General features: G+C 42.9%; 1 protein-coding gene across 1 annotated transcript in view; it reads right to left on the bottom strand.

The window, feature by feature from the left end:
- Window positions 1-569: 569 nt before the first annotated feature.
- The window catches only part of LOC126101591 (carboxypeptidase N subunit 2), a 213,005-nt gene continuing 193,776 nt past the window's right edge, over window positions 570-19,798 (bottom strand). The window contains exon 10 of the mRNA XM_049912270.1: window positions 570-3,350. Coding sequence (XP_049768227.1) covers window positions 3,188-3,350 — 163 coding nt within the window. The 3' untranslated portion in view covers window positions 570-3,187. The remainder of the gene's footprint in view (window positions 3,351-19,798) is intronic.

Raw genomic sequence — 19,798 nt, 5'->3', positions numbered from 1 at the left:
TGCGGCGAACGTTACCAATACTTATTGAATATTGTTTGTCATGCACGCACCTTTGCCCTAACAGTCTGAAATTTTAAATTTTAATATGAAATGCATAATTTCCACCTGATTACTGACTGATAATATTACTTAGTTTTTAGAACTAACAAATTGTTCTTAAATACTTAGTAAGTGAGAAAATATTGCAGAAAATATTTCCGGGCTATTACAGTCAAAAGTATGTATTGATCTTTTTTTTTATTTCTGAAGAAAATAAATTTATTTATGTGTAGTATACGCATATTTTCCTTCCCAATTCACAAAATGAAGATACATTCTTGCCACGGGTTTTTCAGCTGCTTCATCGTAATAAGCCTGCTATCGATTTCAAACTATCATAACTGACAAGAAGGGTGAGCGTAAGTGTGGTAACGAGCTGAGGTATAAGCACAACCGTCTCTGCTTTTTCTCTCTGAAATCCGGTCAGCCTAGTCTTCCCACTGGGGTAATTGGTAGTCATTAGCGTCGCGTCACTTACAATCAGCAGCAGCTCATCGCTGCCGCCTTCCACCCTTTATGTCACGGGACGAAGTACAACCAAAATGGTGTGGACTGGTGGCAGGTCGCCTTGTGAGATTCACAGGGACATATGCTCTGATCGCGCAGCAGGTGGTCAACACGACTGTGGAACTACGGTAGATGACTGGCAGACTGCCTCTGATATTGCCACTGGTCTTGGGAAAAGTATACTACAGATCCGTTAGCTGTCTTATAAGTTAGCTACCAGTTTGCGGTGAAGGACTCTAGCATCATGCTTGGGAGGTGGATGGGATTCAGTCTAGCAGCTTGAAGGAACTCCATGGATCTTCATTTCATCGTCCTAGTCGCTTGTTATTGAATGATAATATGATTACTTTAATTCATGTAGTAAGTTTGTTCACGTTCTCGTTGATTACATTCTTCTCGGGCATCTTGATTCATACTTGGAATGGTAATTGTGTTGGCACCTTCTTAAAATTTTTGAGGACACCACTTTCCTTTGTAGAGAAATGTTGCTCTGAATGTTTTGCCTTTGCTCCACGATCTTGGTGAACTACATGGTTAATAACAGGGACTGAGCCCTACTGTAGCTATTTGCAGACTTACATGATCTCTTGTGGGAGTTCTCTCTTTGTTTTGCATAAATAATTATGATACTGTCGTCCAATTTGTGAAATTTTCCGCTCTCTCTTGATGCATGTTACGGATATATTGGCAATTGTATAATTCAGGGTTTCCCATAAGAAAGCTATGGACATAGATAAACTCTATGTTTTGTGAAACTAGTGTGTTCTTCACCTTTCATCAGTATTATCCGTTCACGCCTTTGGTGATGGTGTGCCGTATTATCTACAGTTCGTGGGCCAGTTCTTTACACATGCTGTGGTGCGGACGGAAAACCGTACCGCAAGAGAAGTTTAGAGCACAATGGTCCACTTACCGGCCCCAAGGCATGTGGTGAATGGCACAGCCGACCTGCAAACTGCCCCACACGTTGTGTAAACGAGTGCCAAGACTCCGGTAGCGACTGGTCAACGGAGAATAGTCTCAACCGAATGTGCACACCACTATTGCTAATGCAGGTGAATAGTTATACGCAATCTGATGAAGGAAAAATGTGTATGAAGACGATGAAACGGTAGCAGAGCACACAGTCTTAAGCAGTGATCAGTCGTGTACATGTATCAATGTTCCATGTGGAGCAATTGTCTTAAAAATGGGTTAAACACGTTATACCACATGTGCCTTTTACGACAAGCATTGGAAATAACAAATGCTGCCAACAGTAAATCCTGCATCAAACTCTTATGACTGCATTGCAATAAGGCAAAGCCACACCATATACTACACACGATATAGAAGCCTTTCCATTGCACAACACATAATGCTCTTCTCACTATCTTGGTATAAAATTTCTTGCTGAGTGGATCATTTGCGTCTTCCAGGAAGCTATGGACATAGATAGAAATGAACTGCAGAAACAGATCGAAACGACTTGGCAGACCGATTTTAGTCATTAATCAAACGCCTCTCTGACCTAAATTGCTGACATAAAGAAGGTATCATATTCAGCCTGAAACGGCACTGCAAACTTTCACCCTTTGCACTGCTTTTTCTCTTTCTACTGTAGATTTTAGGTCTGGTAACGTGATTCCCGTTGTTGTTGTTTGTTTGTATGTGTGTGTGTGTGCGTGTGTGTGTGTGGGGGGGAGTGTTATTTAGGACGTTCTTAATTTTGATATCTGTACTTCACGTTTTAATAATTTCCTTTTTATCTACACTCGTCTCACAAAATTTTAGTACTGACGCTAAAGAGCTTGCTGTCGCGCGACCAAACTGACATATTCATCAAACAAAACTCAGCAAACCGCCGTATGTCTGCAGAAGGTGCTATTTTGTTTAAACGAGCAGATCCTGCATCTCATTAATGCGATCTTCACTCCCCTATGCACACCACATGTAGAGAACTAGTTACATTGATGCACGCATAACGGTTTTTGTGGAGTGTTTACTTCGAAGACTTGAGTCATCAAATCTTCGATGTGTGCACAACAAAGAATCCACGGAATCGAGGTACTGATGGCTCCGATTATGCATGCATCGATGTATCTGATTCTCTATACATGGAGTGCTAATGAGATGCCGAAACTGGTCATGTAAATAAAATAACAACTTCTGAAAACATGCGGCTGTTTAGTGATTTTTTTTTTTTTTTTTGTAATATCTAGCCGCCAGCTGTCCCGTATCTGCTGCGTTGAATCGACGGGGACACTGACATGTCATCATCATCATCATCACCAAAATTCCAGTCTTAGTCTGATTCTTTATCAATATCAGTCAGATTTCTTATCTGTGATTTCTTTTTCTGGCACTTTTTTGAGGATGTTCAAGAATATAACAGACGACTTTGTAGATCAGTAGGAGCTGAGAGGACCCAAGTGCTGTGCGGCCGCCTGGACCACCAAGAGATGGACGGAAAGCCTGCTTCGTGGTACTGTCAGGTGGCTGGGACGCACAGAATGAGGCGCCCCACACACGCTGGCTGATGGCTCCACCGAGCGATGAGGAGGTGCCGTGTGCGGTGCTTTACGGAGATCCACTCCTGACGTCATCGGGCGATGGTGACGTAACGTGTGAGCAGCTCCTCGGAGGCCCGCTGGTGGCGCCATCAGGCGACGGGAATGCGAGGCGTTAGGCGGACCATGGACGCCCACTGGCCATCACACAGTTCCTCGAAGCCCAGCTCGTGCATATTGCGACCGCCCAGGTCCCCAGGCCCACGACAAGTTGGCCAAGCGTCCCACACCTGGGATGAGTGATCACGCAGCCACCTGCCACACACAGAAACGAGATTTGTGAGATTCATTTACACACTTGAGAGAGTATGTACACTGCCGGGAAAAAAAATGAGGACACCTGGAAAGATAACGTCGATTATAATCAGATGACAGCATATGCCATATGGGGGATAGTAAACGTACTGATAATGGTTTGATAGTAGGTGTACCGATAATGGTTTCAATGTCATCCGCCAACATATAGCTTAGTGACATAGGTAACATAGCGCCATCTGTGCTCACAGCTACAAGGCTAAGTGTGAGGCAAACGTGTGAAGCAACCAGACAGCCACACAACAGAGACACACTTGTGCTTCCTACAGGCAACTCAGCGAGATTGTAAGGGCTCAAATGGTGGCCTTCCGAGTGGCGAAAGTGTCCTGTTGGACAACTGCCACACAAGGTGCACGTACTGCGTCAGTTCTGCAATGATGCCGCTGTCAGCAGCCACGTGAGGGTCTGGATGTCCAAAGAGCACTGGCGCTCGCCAGTATCGTCCTATTTTAAGGGCGGCAGTCGCAGGTCGTTCAGCTTGTAAGTAGCCTGTTTACATGTTTGTATGTTGGCAGCGCTACAGACTGCATTAATGTCACTGGCAGCGCTCTGCGCCCTCGCTAAAAGACTCTGTGGCTGGAAGGACTTGCAGTTAGCAGTTAATAGTTAGCAGTGTCGGAGGTGGGCAATTAGCGAGCGGACGGTTTGGGCGTGTGTCCGCCATGGAGATTTAGTATTGCTTGGACATGGACTGTAAAATCATGATTGATGTATTTGCTAATGTTTGGACACTGGAATTATTGATGATTATATAATTTTTGGAACTGGATGTCACATGAATAAGGTAAAATCTGCTCTGCAACAAAATCTTTCCTATGCTAACCTCATGCCTATTAGTAGTTAAAACAACAGCTGATTCCTCAAACTGGGGGGCTATCAAGTACGGGGTCCCACAGGGTTCGGTCTTAGGGCCTTTACTGTTCTTGATGTACATTAATGACTTACCATTCCAATTTGATGAAGATGCAAAGTTAGTTCTTTTTTCTGATGATACAAGTATAGTAATAACATCCAAAAACCAAGAACTAAGTGATGTAATTGTTAATGATGTTTTTCACAAAATTATTAAGTGGTTATCAGCAAACGGACTCTATTTAAATTTTGATAAAACACAGTATATACAGTTCCATACAGTAAATGGCACAACTCCAGTAATAAATATAGACTTTGAACAGAAGTCTGTAGCTTAGGTAGAATTTTCAAAATTTCTAGGTGTGTCCATTGATGAGAGGTTAAACTGGAAGCAAAACATTGATGGTCTGCTGAAACGTCTGAGTTCAGCTACGTATGCTATTAGGGTTACTGCAAATTTCGTCGATAAGAATCTCAGTAAATTAGCTCACTATGCCCACTTTCATTCACTGCTTTCGTATGGCATCATATTCTGGGGTAATTCATCGTTGATTAGAAAAGTATTCATCGCTCAAACACGTGTAATCAGAATAATTGCTGGAGCCCACCCACGGTCATCCTGCAGACATCTATTTAAGGATCTAGGGATCCTCACAGTAACCTCACAGTATATATATTCACTTATGAAATAGTCCAACCCAGTTCAAAAGTAATAGCAGAGTGCATAGCTACAACACCAGGAGAAAGGATGATCTTCACTATGCAGGGTTAAATCTGACTTTGGCACAGAAAGGGGTAAATTATGCTGCCACAAAAGTCTTTGGTCACCTACCAAACAGCATCAAAAGTCTGACAGATAGTCAACCAACATCATCATCATCATCATCATCATCATTTAAGACTGATTATGCCTTTCAGCGTTCAGTCTGGAGCATAGCCCCCCTTATACAGTTCCTCCATGATCCCCTATTCAGTGCTAACATTGGTGCCTCTTCTGATGTTAAACCTATTACTTCAAAATCATTCTTCACCGAATCCAGGTACCTTCTCCTCGGTCTGCCCCGACTCCTCCTACCCTCTACTGCTGAATCCATGAGTCTCTTGGGTAACCTTGCTTCTCCCATGCGTGTAACATGACCCCACCATCTAAGCCTGTTCGCCCTGACTGCTACATCTATAGAGTTCATTCCCAGTTTTTCTTTGATTTCCTCATTGTGGACACCCTCCTGCCATTGTTCCCATCTACTAGTACCTGCAATCATCCTAGCTACTTTCATATCCGTAACCTCAACCTTGTTGATAAGGTAACCTGAATCCACCCAGCTTTCGCTCCCATACAACAAAGTTGGTCGAAAGATTGAACGGTGCACAGATAACTTAGTCTTGGTACTGACTTCCTTCTTGCAGAAGAGAGTAGATCGTAGCTGAGCGCTCACTGCATTAGCTTTGCTACACCTCGCTTCCAGTTCTTTCACTATGTTGCCATCCTGTGAGAATATGCATACTAAGTACTTGAAACCGTCCACCTGTTCTAACTTCGTTCCTCCTATTTGGCACTCAATCCGTTTATATTTCTTTCCCACTGACATTACTTTCGTTTTGGAGATGCTAATCTTCATACCATAGTCCTTACATTTCTGATCTAGCTCTGAAATATTACTTTGCAAACTTTCAATTTAAAAAGAAATGAAAAGAATTTCTAGATGACAACTCCTTCTACTCATTGGCTGAATTTTTAGATTTAAATTAAGGTAGGGGGAAAAAACAAAAAAAAAACAACTTAAACATTAGTGTCATGCAATATTTTGTGTAATGTAATATCTTGTACAGACATCTTTTATTAACCTGACACGTTCCACATCATTACGAAGTGTCTTATTCATGACCTATGGAACAAGTATTAATCTAATCTATACTAGTTAGAACCTTTTTATTTAGCTGGCTGTAGTTGCTGCTTGCTGTAGTTCATGTAATGAAGATTTTCTGTGAGGTAAGTGACTTACGGAATGTGTGGGTTATTGTTACGATTTATTCTAATTCAGGGCCAGTCTTTTGTGTTAATTATTTGCAGTCAGATTGCGTTGCGCTTGTATATTGTGGGCAATAAATGAATAGAATAAGTTTGAGTCGTATTTGTCACGGAATATTCTGTAGGTCAGTGTCGTAATGGTAAAAACAAGTAAAGAGACAGTACGTTCAGTTGCACTCAGCAGTTTAAGAAGGTTCAGTTGCATTCAGCAGTTTCAGAAGCGAAACAAAGAAGTTTCGCCTGTCGACCCTTAGCCGAGGATACTTCAATGGAATCTTCTGAATTTCTTGTAGTTTGAATAATTAGTTCATGATCAGAAATTAGTTATTCTTTACTGTTAGCGCGTAGTTGTATATCGCATTTCCTTTGTAGTACTATGTTGTTCTACTATACTGTAATGAGCAAAGCAGTTGTGGCACGCACGTGGATTTGCACTAAGTATTTCGTAGTCGCGTTTGCAACTAATTGATTATTTTCAGTGATATTTTAGTGTGTCTTCCTGTTTTTTGCTTTTCAAATTGTGTTTTTTCTGTGTTGTCGTGTGAAATACTATGGTAATCATGGCGTGTGAAAAGCGTAACACTAGCCTGGAAAGCAAATTGAGAAATGACAGTGAAGACGAGAGCAGCGTGTTAGCACCACCCTGTAATGAATTGACAAACGTCCAAGCCTTTGTGCATAAAACTGTCATAGACTTCTCTTCTGATGAATGATTAGGACTGAGGATAATTTTGCTTTACTGACCAACGGTATATTACTATTTGTGTGCATCTGATCTATTTGATATCATTAATATAAAAAATTTTAACGTCTTAGTATTGACCATTGCGTAAAACACTTTGTAAATTTTTTTGAGTGGAGCCGGAGGTCTATGTAAGTAGCCTGTTTATACACTCCTGGAAATGGAAAAAAGAACACATTGACACCGGTGTGTCAGACCCACCATACTTGCTACGGACACTGCGAGAGGGCTGTACAAGCAATGATCACACGCACGGCACAGCGGACACACCACGAACCGCGGTGTTGGCCGTCGAATGGCGCTAGCTGCGCAGCATTTGTGCACCGCCGCCGTCAGTGTCAGCCAGTTTGCCGTGGCATACGGAGCTCCATCGCAGTCTTTAACACTGGTAGCATGCCGCGACAGCGTGGACGTGAACCGTATGTGCAGTTGACGGACTTTGAGCGAGGGCGTATAGTGGGCATGCGGGAGGCCGGGTGGACGTACCGCCGAATTGCTCAACACGTGGGGCGTGAGGTCTCCACAGTACATCGATGTTGTCGCCAGTGGTCGGCGGAAGGTGCACGTGCCTGTCGACCTGGGACCGGACCGCAGCGACGCACGGATGCACGCCAAGACCGTAGGATCCTACGCAGTGCCGTAGGGGACCGCACCGCCACTTCCCAGCAAATTAGGGACACTGTTGCTCCTGGGGTATCGGCGAGGACCATTCGCAACCGTCTCCATGAAGCTGGGCTACGGTCCCGCACACCGTTAGGCCGTCTTCCGCTCACGCCCCAACATCGTGCAGCCCGCCTCCAGTGGTGTCGCGACAGGCGTGAATGGAGGGACGAATGGAGACGTGTCGTCTTCAGCGATGAGAGTCGCTTCTGCCTCGGTGCCAATGATGGTCGTATGCGTGTTTGGCGCCGTGCAGGTGAGCGCCACAATCAGGACTGCATACGACCGAGGCACACAGGGCCAACACCCGGCATCATGGTGTGGGGAGCGATCTCCTACACTGGCCGTACACCACTGGTGATCGTCGAGGGGACACTGAATAGTGCACGGTACATCCAAACCGTCATCGAACCCATCGTTCTACCATTCCTAGACCGGCAAGGGAACTTGCTGTTCCAACAGGACAATGCACGTCCGCATGTATCCCGTGCCACCCAACGTGCTCTAGAAGGTGTAAGTCAACTACCCTGGCCAGCAAGATCTCCGGATCTGTCCCCCATTGAGCATGTTTGGGACTGGATGAAGCGTCGTCTCACGCGGTCTGCACGTCCAGCACGAACGCTGGTCCAACTGAGGCGCCAGGTGGAAATGGCATGGCAAGCCGTTCCACAGGACTACATCCAGCATCTCTACGATCGTCTCCATGGGAGAATAGCAGCCTGCATTGCTGCGAAAGGTGGATATACACTGTACTAGTGCCGACATTGTGCATGCTCTGTTGCCTGTGTCTATGTGCCTGTGGTTCTGTCAGTGTGATCATGTGATGTATCTGACCCCAGGAATGTGTCAATAAAGTTTCCCCTTCCTGGGACAATGAATTCATGGTGTTCTTATTTCAATTTCCAGGAGTGTACATGAACAGGTCGGGTAGGCATGGAATAACGTATCCCAGGATAGTATTCGCCGTCTCTGTCCTGAATGTCATGGTCAGTGCCCACATTGCCGCCTGTGGAGGCTACATAACGTTGAAATATGGTGTTTCGGTATGGGTTGATACATGGTACCTCTGAAGCGCTTGTGCTGTTGATCTATAAATGTAATGGTTCAAATGGCTCTGAGCACTATGGGACTTAACATCTATGGTCATCAGTCCCCTAGAACTTAGAACTACTTAAACCTAACTAACCTAAGGACAGCACACAACACCCAGCCATCACGAGGCAGAGAAAATCCCTGACCCCGCCGGGAATCGAACCCGGGAACCCGGGCGTGGGAAGCGAGAACGCTACCGCACGACCACGAGATGCGGGCTATAAATGCAATCATTTCATGTTCTTTGTGGTCTTTGTTTTCGAAATATAACACTGTAACTACCATTCCCTATATCTAGAGTGTCATTCGTTTCTGTAACTGTTGCCGACTTACTTGTCTTTAATTGTTAATTCTGTGACTATATGTGCTGATGTACCGTAAGTCCTGTGTGTGTGTGTGTGTGTGTACCTGTTTATTTTTTAATTATTGTTTTTTTGCTATTTTTTACTGTTTACTATATTTATCCTTCTTTTTTATTTTTCGTTTATATACTTGCGAGAGAAATGGAATTTATGATCATCTATTGAGATTATTGTCTATTATATGATAAGTCAGTGTAAACAGTAAGTGGTTAGTCATATTCACTTGATCATTCAGTAGCAGCTAATTTTCAGATTTTGTTTTGTGTATATGGTAATTTTATAGTAAGTTTAGGATATGTGTGTTTATTCCAACTATTTTCATGTCGTCCTCTTTTGTATCAGGCTTTATGATGTGTCCTACTTTCGCCCACATGTCTTTAACAATTAGATATCTGCTTGAAACTACATCTGGATTTTTTATTTACGTAGGAAAAGTCTCGAATAACAACTTTGAAGAGCTCATTCACTTGCAAATGATCAATGCCTCAGCGTAGAACTGATGTCGCACTTAATAATTCCTACTTGCAATAATAGCTTTAAAGCACTTCGGAAGATTTTTCTGCACCCTACCATTTTACTGGAGAAATGCGTTCCAAAACGTGTTTTCAATGTACAGTGTGGTTCCAATACAATAATCATCATAAAGCTTGTTAGCTTGAAGGTGTAATTTCGTCAATGTACACACAGAATTTTCTGTTGATGTTGCAATAATATTCAGCACCAATTCCAGATATTTCAGTTTCAGTATGTGTAGATGTCAGCTTGTGCACGATTAGTGAGACTAAAACAAATAGTCTTCTATCATGATTCTTTCATTGGCCTGGACTGGGTAACTGGTAAATTGGAAAGAGTCAGAGAGGTCGTTTGAGTTTTTTAGCGAGGATTTGAGGGCAGATGCACCTGCAACACTGTTGTCTGTTTCTAATACAACTACTCCATATCACCAACATCCTTTTTGCGTTATTTTATCTCACGAAGTTTGCTTTTTCTACAAACTGTGGCCACTGTTTCATGATACTTTTACTGTCGCAGTTGTAACCCGGGCAAGAAAGGGTAGAAAGAATGAAAACCTGAAAGGACTATTGAAGCCGGGTGTCGGGAATGATACATAATAGCGGCAACTTTTCTACTGACTTTGGAACGTTGGTGTATTTGTTAAGTTACTTGCTGTAAGGTACGTAATCATTAACTGTTTCATTGATACCATGTCGAGATTAAGTAATTTCATACAGTAAATTTTACAAAATTGTACATAACATATATAAATGAGCATTTATTAGCGACATGAAAACTGAATTATTTCAAAAATCAGTGTTGTCTAGTAAAATAAACTGAGATGACAAACGTCATGGCACAGGGGTATAGACACATACAGATGGCGATGGTACTGCGTACACAAGACGTACTCTGGCGGAGCTGTCGTTTGTACTCAGATGGTTCGTGTGAAAAGGTGTCCAACGTCATTTGCGGGCGCACGGCGAGAACTGACAGACTCTGAACGCGGAATGGTAGTTGGAACTGGACGTATGAGATATTCCATTTCGGAAATCGTTAGAGATTCAATATTCCGAGATCGACAGTGCCAAAAAGAATGCCAACAATGCCAAATATCAGGCATTACCTATCACCACGGACAACGCAGTGGCCGACGGCTTTCACGTAACAAGCAGCGGCGTTTGCGTAGGATTGTCAGTGCTAACAGACAAGCAACACTACCTGCAATAACAGCAGAAGTCAATGTGGGACGTAGACGAACTTATTCGTCGGGCCAAGGCGGCGAAATTTCGCGTTGATGGGCCACGGCAGGAGACTAACGATGCGGATGTCTTGGTATCAACACGACGTCGCCTGCAGTGCCTCTTGTGGGCTCGTGGTCGTGTCGTTGGAACCTGGACGACTGGCCTGCTCAGATGAGTCTCGATTTCAGTTAATAAGAACTGGAGGTGGGGTTCTTCTGCGGCGCAAACCCCACGAAGCCACGGACCCAAGTTGTCAACAAGGCACTGTGCAAACTGGTGGTGGCCGTGCAAGCTGGTGATGGCTGGATAATGGTGTAGCCTTATTTTACGTGGAACAGACTGGATCATCTGGTCCAGATGAATCGGTCATTGACTGTAAATGGTTATGCTCGGTTACTTGGAGACCAGACCACTTTCAGCCATTCACGCACTACACGTTCCCAAACAACGATGGAATTTTTACGGGCGATGCGACTGGTTTGAGGAACACTCTGGACAATTCGAGCGAATGACTTGGCCACCCAGATCGCCCTACACGAAGTCCCATCAATTATTTGTGGAATACATTGGCGAGGTCAGTTCGTGCACGAAATCCTGCACCGTCAACACTTTCGCAATTATGGAGGGCTATCGATGCAGCACGGCTCGATATTTTGTCCAGGGGACGACCAGTGCCTTGTTGAGTGCACGCCGCGTCGGACTGCTACACTATGCGGTGCAAAAGGAGATCCGACACGACATTAGAAGGTATCCTACGACTTTTATCACCTCATTGTATGATATTATTGACACACGCGATTATTTCCATTCATTTTGGTTCGAACGGGTTCATTCGCTTTTGTTTCAATTTTTATTTTACTATTAAAGATTCCCCCCCCCCCCCCATGAACCATGGACCTTGCCATTGGTGGGGAGGCTTGCGTGCCTCAGCGATACAGATAGCCGTACCGTAGGTACAACCACAACGGAGGGGTATCTGTTGAGAGGCCAGACAAACGTGTGGTTCCTCAAGAGGGGCAGCAGCCTTTTCAGTAGTTGCAAGGGCAACAGTCTGGATGATTGACTGATCTGGCCTTGTAACAATAACCAAAACGGCCTTGCTGTGCTGGTACTGCGAACGGCTGAAAGCAAGGGGAAACTACGGCCGTAATTTTTCCCGAGGGCATGCAGCTTTACTGTATGATTAAATGATGATGACGTCCTCTTGGGTAAAATATTCCGGAGGTAAAATAGTCCCCCATTCGGATCTCCGGGCGGGGACTACTCAAGAGGATGTCGTTATCAGGAGAAAGAAAACTGGCGTTCTACGGATCGGAGCGTGGAATGTCAGATCCCTTAATCGGGCAGGTAGGTTAGAAAATTTAAAAAGGGAAATGGATAGGTTAAAGTTCGATATAGTGGGAATTAGTGAAGTTCGGTGGCAGGAGGAACAAGACTTCTGGTCAGGTGACTACAGGGTTATAAACACGAAGTCAAATAGGGGTAATGCAGGAGTAGGTTTAATAATGAATAGGAAAATAGGAATGCGGGTAAGCTACTACAAACAGCATAGTGAACGCATTATTGTGGCCAAGATAGATACGAAGCCCACGCCTACTACAGTAGTACAAGTTTATATGCCAACTAGCTCTGCAGATGACGAAGAAATTGAAGAAATGTATGATGAAATAAAAGAAATTATTCAGATAGTGAAGGGAGACGAAAATTTAATAGTCATGGGTGACTGGAATTCGAGTGTAGGAAAAGGGAGAGAAGGAAACGTAGTAGGTGAATATGGATTAGGGCTAAGAAATGAAAGAGGAAGCCGCCTGGTAGAATTTTGCACAGAGCACAACTTAATCATAGCTAACACTTGGTTTAAGAATCATGATAGAAGGCTGTATACATGGAAGAACCCTGGAGATACTAAAAGGTATCAGATAGATTATATAATGGTAAGACAGAGATTTAGGAACCAGGTTTTAAATTGTAAGACATTTCCAGGGGCAGATGTGGACTCTGACCACAATCTATTGGTTATGACCTGTAGATTAAAACTGAAGAAACTGCAAAAAGGTGGGAATTTAAGGAGATGGGACCTGGATAAACTGAAAGAACCAGAGGTTGTACAGAGTTTCAGGGAGAGCATAAGGGAACAATTGACAGGAATGGGGGAAAGAAATACAGTAGAAGAAGAATGGGTAGCTTTGAGGGATGAAGTAGTGAAGGCAGCAGAGGATCAAGTAGGTAAAAAGACGAGGGCTAGTAGAAATCCTTGGATAACAGAAGAAATATTGAATTTAATTGATGAAAGGAGAAAATATAAAAATGCAGAAAATGAAGCAGGCAGAAAGGAATACAAACGTCTCAATAATGAGATCCACAGGAAGTGCAAAATGGCTAAGCAGGGATGGCTAGAGGACAAATGTAAGGATGTAGAGGCTTATCTCACTAGGGGTATGATAGATACTGCCTACAGGAAAATTAAAGAGACCTTTGGAGATAAGAGAACCACTTGTATGAACATCAAGAGCTCAGATGGAAACCCAGTTCTAAGCAAAGAAGGGAAAGCAGAAAGGTGGAAGGAGTATATAGAGGGTCTATACAAGGGCGATGCACTTGAGGACAATATTATGGAAATGGAAGAGGAGGTAGATGAAGATGAAATGGGAGATACCATACTGCGTGAAGAGTTTGACAGAGCACTGAAAGACCTGAGTCGAAACAAGGCCCCCGGAGTAGACAACATTCCATTGGAACTACTGACGGCCTTGGGAGAGCCAGTCCTGACAAAACTCTACCATCTGGTGAGCAAGATGTATGAAACAGGCGAAATACCTTCAGACTTCAAGAAGAATATAATAATTCCAATCCCAAAGAAAGCAGGTGTTGACAGATGTGAAAATTACCGAACAATCAGTTTAATAAGCCACAGCTGCAAAATACTAACACGAATTCTTTACAGACGAATGGAAAAACTAGTAGATGCCGACCTCGGGGAAGATCAGTTTGGATTCCGTAGAAATACTGGAACACGTGAGGCAATACTGACCTTACGACTTATCTTAGAAGAAAGATAAAGGAAAGGCAAACCTACGTTTCTAGCATTTGTAGACTTAGAGAAAGCTTTTGACAATGTTGATTGGAATACTCTCTTTCAAATTCTGAAGGTGGCAGTGGTAAAATACAGGGAGCGAAATGCTATTTACAATTTGTACAGAAACCAGATGGCAGTTATAAGGGTCGAGGGGCAGGAAAGGGAAGCAATGGTTGGGAAGGGAGTAAGACAGGGTTGTAGCCTCTCCCAGATGTTATTCAATCTGTATATTGAGCAAGCAGTAAATGAAACAAAAGAAAAATTCGGAGTAGGTATTAAAATCCATGGAGAAGAAATAAAAACGTTGAGGTTCGCCGATGACATTGTAATTCTGTCAGAGACAGCAAAGGACTTGGAAGAGCAGTTGAACGGAATGGATGGTATCTTGAAGGGCGGATATAAGATGAACATCAACAAAAGCAAAACGAGGATAATGGAATGTAGTCGAATTAAGTCGGGTGATGCTGAGGGAATTAGATTAGGAAATGAGACACTTAAAATAGTAAAGGAGTTTTGCTATTTGGGGAGCAAAATAACTGATGATGGTCGAAGTAGAGAGGATATAAAATGTAGACTGGCAATGGCAAGGAAAGCGTTTCTGAAGAAGAGAAATTTGTTAACATCGAGTATAGATTTAAGTGTCAGGAAGTCATTTCTGAAAGTATTTGTATGGAGCGTAGCCATGTATGGAAGTGAAACATGGACGATAAATAGTTTGGACAAGAAGAGAATAGAAGCTTTCGAAATGTGGTGCTACAGAAGAATGCTGAAAATTATATGGGTAGATCACATAACTAATGAGGAAGTATTGAATAAGATAGGGGAGAAGAGAAGTTTGTGGCGCAACTTGACCAGAAGAAGGGATCGGTTGGTAGGACATGTTCTGAGGCATCAAGGGATCACCAATTTAGTATTGGAGGGCAGCGTGGAGGGTAAAAATCGTAGGGGGAGACCAAGAGATGAATACACTAAGCAGATTCAGAAGGATGTAGGTTGCAGTAGGTACTGGGAGATGAAGAAACTTGCACAGGATAGAGTAGCATGGAGAGCTGCATCAAACCAGTCTCAGGACTGAAGACCACAACAACAACATTAAAGGTTCCTGTAGTCATGTCCTAGTTCATGAGCCACGGGCAACGTATGACTGGCCAAGTAAGTGGTCCCGAAAGTCGGGATACCAGTTACTTTGGAATACGGCTGGGCATCTCGGACATATTCTGAGTCGTGGTCACCTTTGTGCTCATACGGCAAAGACTACCAAATCCACCGGTTAGTCCCTCAGCCGTTAGGGGTAAAACCCAATGGGACTCGGGGCAAGTAAGGCTAGCAACCTGCTTCCCTGGTACTCTAAATATGATGCTGGCAATAATCAGAGCAAAATGCCTCGGACCTTTGGAGGTGACGGAGTCCCACCTCTAACTGACAAACCAGGGACTCCTAAGATACGACTTGGCAAACAAATGGTAATGAGATGGGGAGCTATTAATATCAATGGGGGCTACTCTGGGAAGAAGGTAGAGCTGGCAGAGGCTGCAAGTAAGATGGGGCTGGACGTTTTAGCTGTTAGTGACATTCTGGTAAGGGGTGAGAAAGAAGAGGAAGTGGGAGAATACAAGGTCTACCTGTCAGGAGTCAAAGCAGGAATAGCACAATGGGGTGTAGGGCTTTACATCAGGAAAGAAATGGAACCCAGCGTAGTTGCAATAAGGTATGTAAACGAACGACTGATGTGGATAGATTTGACAGTGTCTAGCAAGAAAATTAGGATTGTGTCAGTATATTCGCATTGTGAAGGGACAGATCAAGGTAAGATGGATAGTTTTTATGAGGCACTCAGTGATGTAGTTGTTAGAGTAAAGGACAAGGACAGTGTTCTGCTCATGGGTGATTTTAACGCCAGGATTGGAAATCGAACAGAAGGGTATGAAAAGGTTATGGGTAAATTTGGAGAGGATATGGAGGCCAACAGGAATGGGAAACAACTCTTGGATTTCTGTGCCAGTATGGGCTTAGTAATCACAAACTCCTTTTTTAAACATAAGAACATTCACCGGTATACTTGGGAGGCCAGGGGAACCAGATCTGTCATTGACTATATAATAACAGATCAGGAATTCAGGAAGGCTGTGAGGAACACACGTGTATTCAGGAGATTCTTTGATGACACTGATCATTATTTAATCTGCAGTGAAATTGGGATTGTGAGGCCGAAAGTGCAGGATGTCAGGTCCATATGTAGGAGGATAAGAGTGGAGAAACTTCAGGATAAGGAAATCAGGCACAAGTACATAATAGCGATCTCAGAAAGGTACCAGTTAGTTGAATGTAGTCAATTACAGTCATTGGAAAAGGAATGGACAAGGTACAGGGACACAGTACTAGAAGTGGCTAAAGAATGTCTTGGAACAGTAGTGTGTAAAAGTAGGATGAAGCAAACAGCTTGGTGGAATGATACAGTCAAGGCAGCCTGTAAAAGGAAAAAGAAGGCGTATCAAAAATGGCTACATACCAGAACCCAGGTAGACAGAGAAAGTTATGTTGAAGAAAGAAACAAAGCCAAACAGATAATTGCAGCATCGAAGAAGAAATCGTGGGAAGACTTTGGAAACAGGTTGGAGACTATGGGTCAAGCTGCTGGAAAACCATTCTGGAGTGTAATTAGCAGTCTTCGAAAGGGAGGTAAGAAGGAAATGACAAGTATTTTGGACAGGTCAGGAAAACTGCTGGTGAATCCTGTGGATGCCTTGGGAAGATGGAGGGAATATTTTGAAGAGTTGCTCAATGTAGGTGAAAATGCGATCAGTAATGTTTCAGATTTCGAGGTAGAATGGGATAGGAATGATGATGGAAATAGGATCACATTTGAGGAAGTGGAAAAAATGGTCAATAGATTGCAGTGCAATAAAGCGGCTGGGGTGGATGAAATTAAGTCGGAACTCATCAAATACAGTGGAATGTCAGGTCTTAAATGGCTACACAGGATAATTGAAATGGCCTGGGGGTCGGGACAGGTTCCATCAGACTGGACAAAAGCAGTAATCACACCAATCTTTAAACATGGAAACAGAAAAGATTGTAACAACTACAGAGGTATCTCAGTCCTGAGACTGGTTTGATGCAGCTCTCCATGCTACTCTATCCTGTGCAAGCTTCTTCATCTGCCAGTACCCACTGCAACCTACATCCTTCTGAATCTGTTTAGTGTATTCATATCTTGGTCTCCCTCTACGATTTTTACCCTCCACGCTGCCCTCCAATACTAAATTGGTGATCCCTTGATGCCTCAGAATATGCCCTACCAACCGATCCCTTCTTCTAGTCAAGTGGTGCCACAAACTTCTCTTCTCCCCCATTCTATTCAGTACCTCCTCATTAGTTATGTGATCTACCCATCTAATCTTCAGCATTCTTCTGTAGCACCACATTTCGAAAGCTTCTATTCTCTTCTTGTCCAAACTAGTTATCGTCCATGTTTCACTTCCATACATGGCTACGCTCCATACAAATACTTTCAGAAACGACTCCCTGACACTTAAATCTTAAATCTAATTCCCTCAGCATCACCCGACTTAATTCGACTACATTCCATTATCCTCGTTTTTCTTTTGTTGATGTTCGTCTTATATCCTCCTTTCATGACACTGACCTTTCCGTTCAACTGCTCTTCCAAGTCCTTTGCTGTCTCTGACAGAATTACAATGTCATCGGCGAACCTCAAAGTTTTTATTTCTTCTCCATGTATGTTAATACCTACTCCGAATTTTTCTTTTGTTTCCTTCACTGCAGAAAAGATTGTAACAACTACAGAGGTACATCTTTAATCAGCGTTGTGGGTAAAATCTTCTCAGGTATTGTTGAAAGGAAAGTGCGAGTATTAGTTGAGGACCAACTGGATGAAAATCAGTGTGGGTTTAGGCCTCTGAGAGGTTTTCAGGACCAGATCTTTAGCTTACGGCAAATAATGGAGAAGTGTTATGAGTGGAACAGGGAATTGTATCTATGTTTTATAGATCTAGAAAAGGCATATGACCGGGTTCCTAGGAGGAAGTTATTGTCTGTTCTACAAGATTATGGAATAGGAGGCAAACTTTTGCAAGCAATTAAAGGTCTTTACATGGATAGTCAGGCAGCAGTTCGAGTTGATGGTAAATTGAGTTCATGGTTCAGAGTAGTTTCAGGGGTAAGACAAGGCTGCAACCTGTCTCCACTGTTGTTCATATTATTTATGGATCATATGTTGAAAACAATAGACTGGCTGGGTGAGATTAAGATATGTGAACACAAAATAAGCAGTCTTGCATATGCGGATGACTTAGTTGTGATGGCAGATTCGATTGAAAGTTTGCAAAGTAATATTTCAGAGCTAGATCAGAAATGTAAGGACTATGGTATGAAGATTAGCATCTCCAAAACGAAAGTAATGTCAGTGGGAAAGAAATATAAACGGATTGAGTGCCAAATAGGAGGAACGAAGTTAGAACAGGTGGACGGTTTCAAGTACTTAGTATGCATATTCTCACAGGATGGCAACATAGTGAAAGAACTGGAAGCGAGGTGTAGCAAAGCTAATGCAGTGAGCGCTCAGCTACGATCTACTCTCTTCTGCAAGAAGGAAGTCAGTACCAAGACTAAGTTATCTGTGCACCGTTCAATCTTTCGACCAACTTTGTTGTATGGGAGCGAAAGCTGGGTGGATTCAGGTTACCTTATCAACAAGGTTGAGGTTACGGATATGAAAGTAGCTAGGATGATTGCAGGTACTAGTAGATGGGAACAATGGCAGGAGGGTGTCCACAATGAGGAAATCAAAGAAAAACTGGGAATGAACTCTATAGATGTAGCAGTCAGGGCGAACAGGCTTAGATGGTGGGGTCATGTTACACGCATGGGAGAAGCAAGGTTACCCAAGAGACTCATGGATTCAGCAGTAGAGGGTAGGAGGAGTCGGGGCAGACCGAGGAGAAGGTACCTGGATTCGGTTAAGAATGATTTTGAAGTAATAGGTTTAACATCAGAAGAGGCACCAATGTTAGCACTGAATAGGGGATCATGGAGGAACTGTATAAGGGGGGCTATGCTCCAGACTGAACGCTGAAAGGCATAATCAGTCTTAAATGATGATGATGATGATGATTAAAGGTACCATTCGGTTTCGTAGTGTTGTTCATCGTATTTTTAACCATGATCTTCGCTGCATTCTGTATTTTCCAGTTTCTTCGGTTTCTTTGTTCGTCATGATTTCGGCTAATTTCATTCGCTCTCGTTCCCTTGTACTTTCTATTCTTCCTAGTTTGATACTTATGCTGTTTCATTGTAAAATATTACACAAAAGATTTAAATTGTACCTCTTGTTTACAGCAGATATATAATAGCATGATTAAAAAGCATAGCGTAACTTCACCGGTAGGGTCTATGGATGACGAATTGTGTGGTTCCGGAAACGTTTTAATTATTTAGTCGGTTCCACGTAGGTTGTGAACTACGCTGAATAAGAAACCAGCCATATAGTTTATATTATTGTAACAAGCTTTTCTAAGTGGTTCTTGTGGTTAAGTAAATCATTTTAAATTTTCATTTATTTAATACATTTTTCTAAAGAATCCATTACTGCGTTCCTCAACACATAATAAACCCCATTCCTAAAACATAACCTACGTGTTTAAGAAAGTACAACAATAATTGTGGAATGGACATTATGGACAGACCGTCGGTTGTAACAGCGACTAATACATCTTAGATACATACTGACAGAAAAAAATCGAGAAACCAAAAAATAATAAATGCACAGTAACGAAATTTCGATAATATATTTGTTTAGGTAACATGTTTCAATAAT

This window comes from Schistocerca cancellata, chromosome 9, assembly GCF_023864275.1.
Source record: "Schistocerca cancellata isolate TAMUIC-IGC-003103 chromosome 9, iqSchCanc2.1, whole genome shotgun sequence".
Classification (NCBI taxonomy): Eukaryota; Metazoa; Arthropoda; class Insecta; order Orthoptera; family Acrididae; genus Schistocerca; species Schistocerca cancellata.
This window is presented reverse-complemented; position numbering and strand designations above follow the sequence as displayed.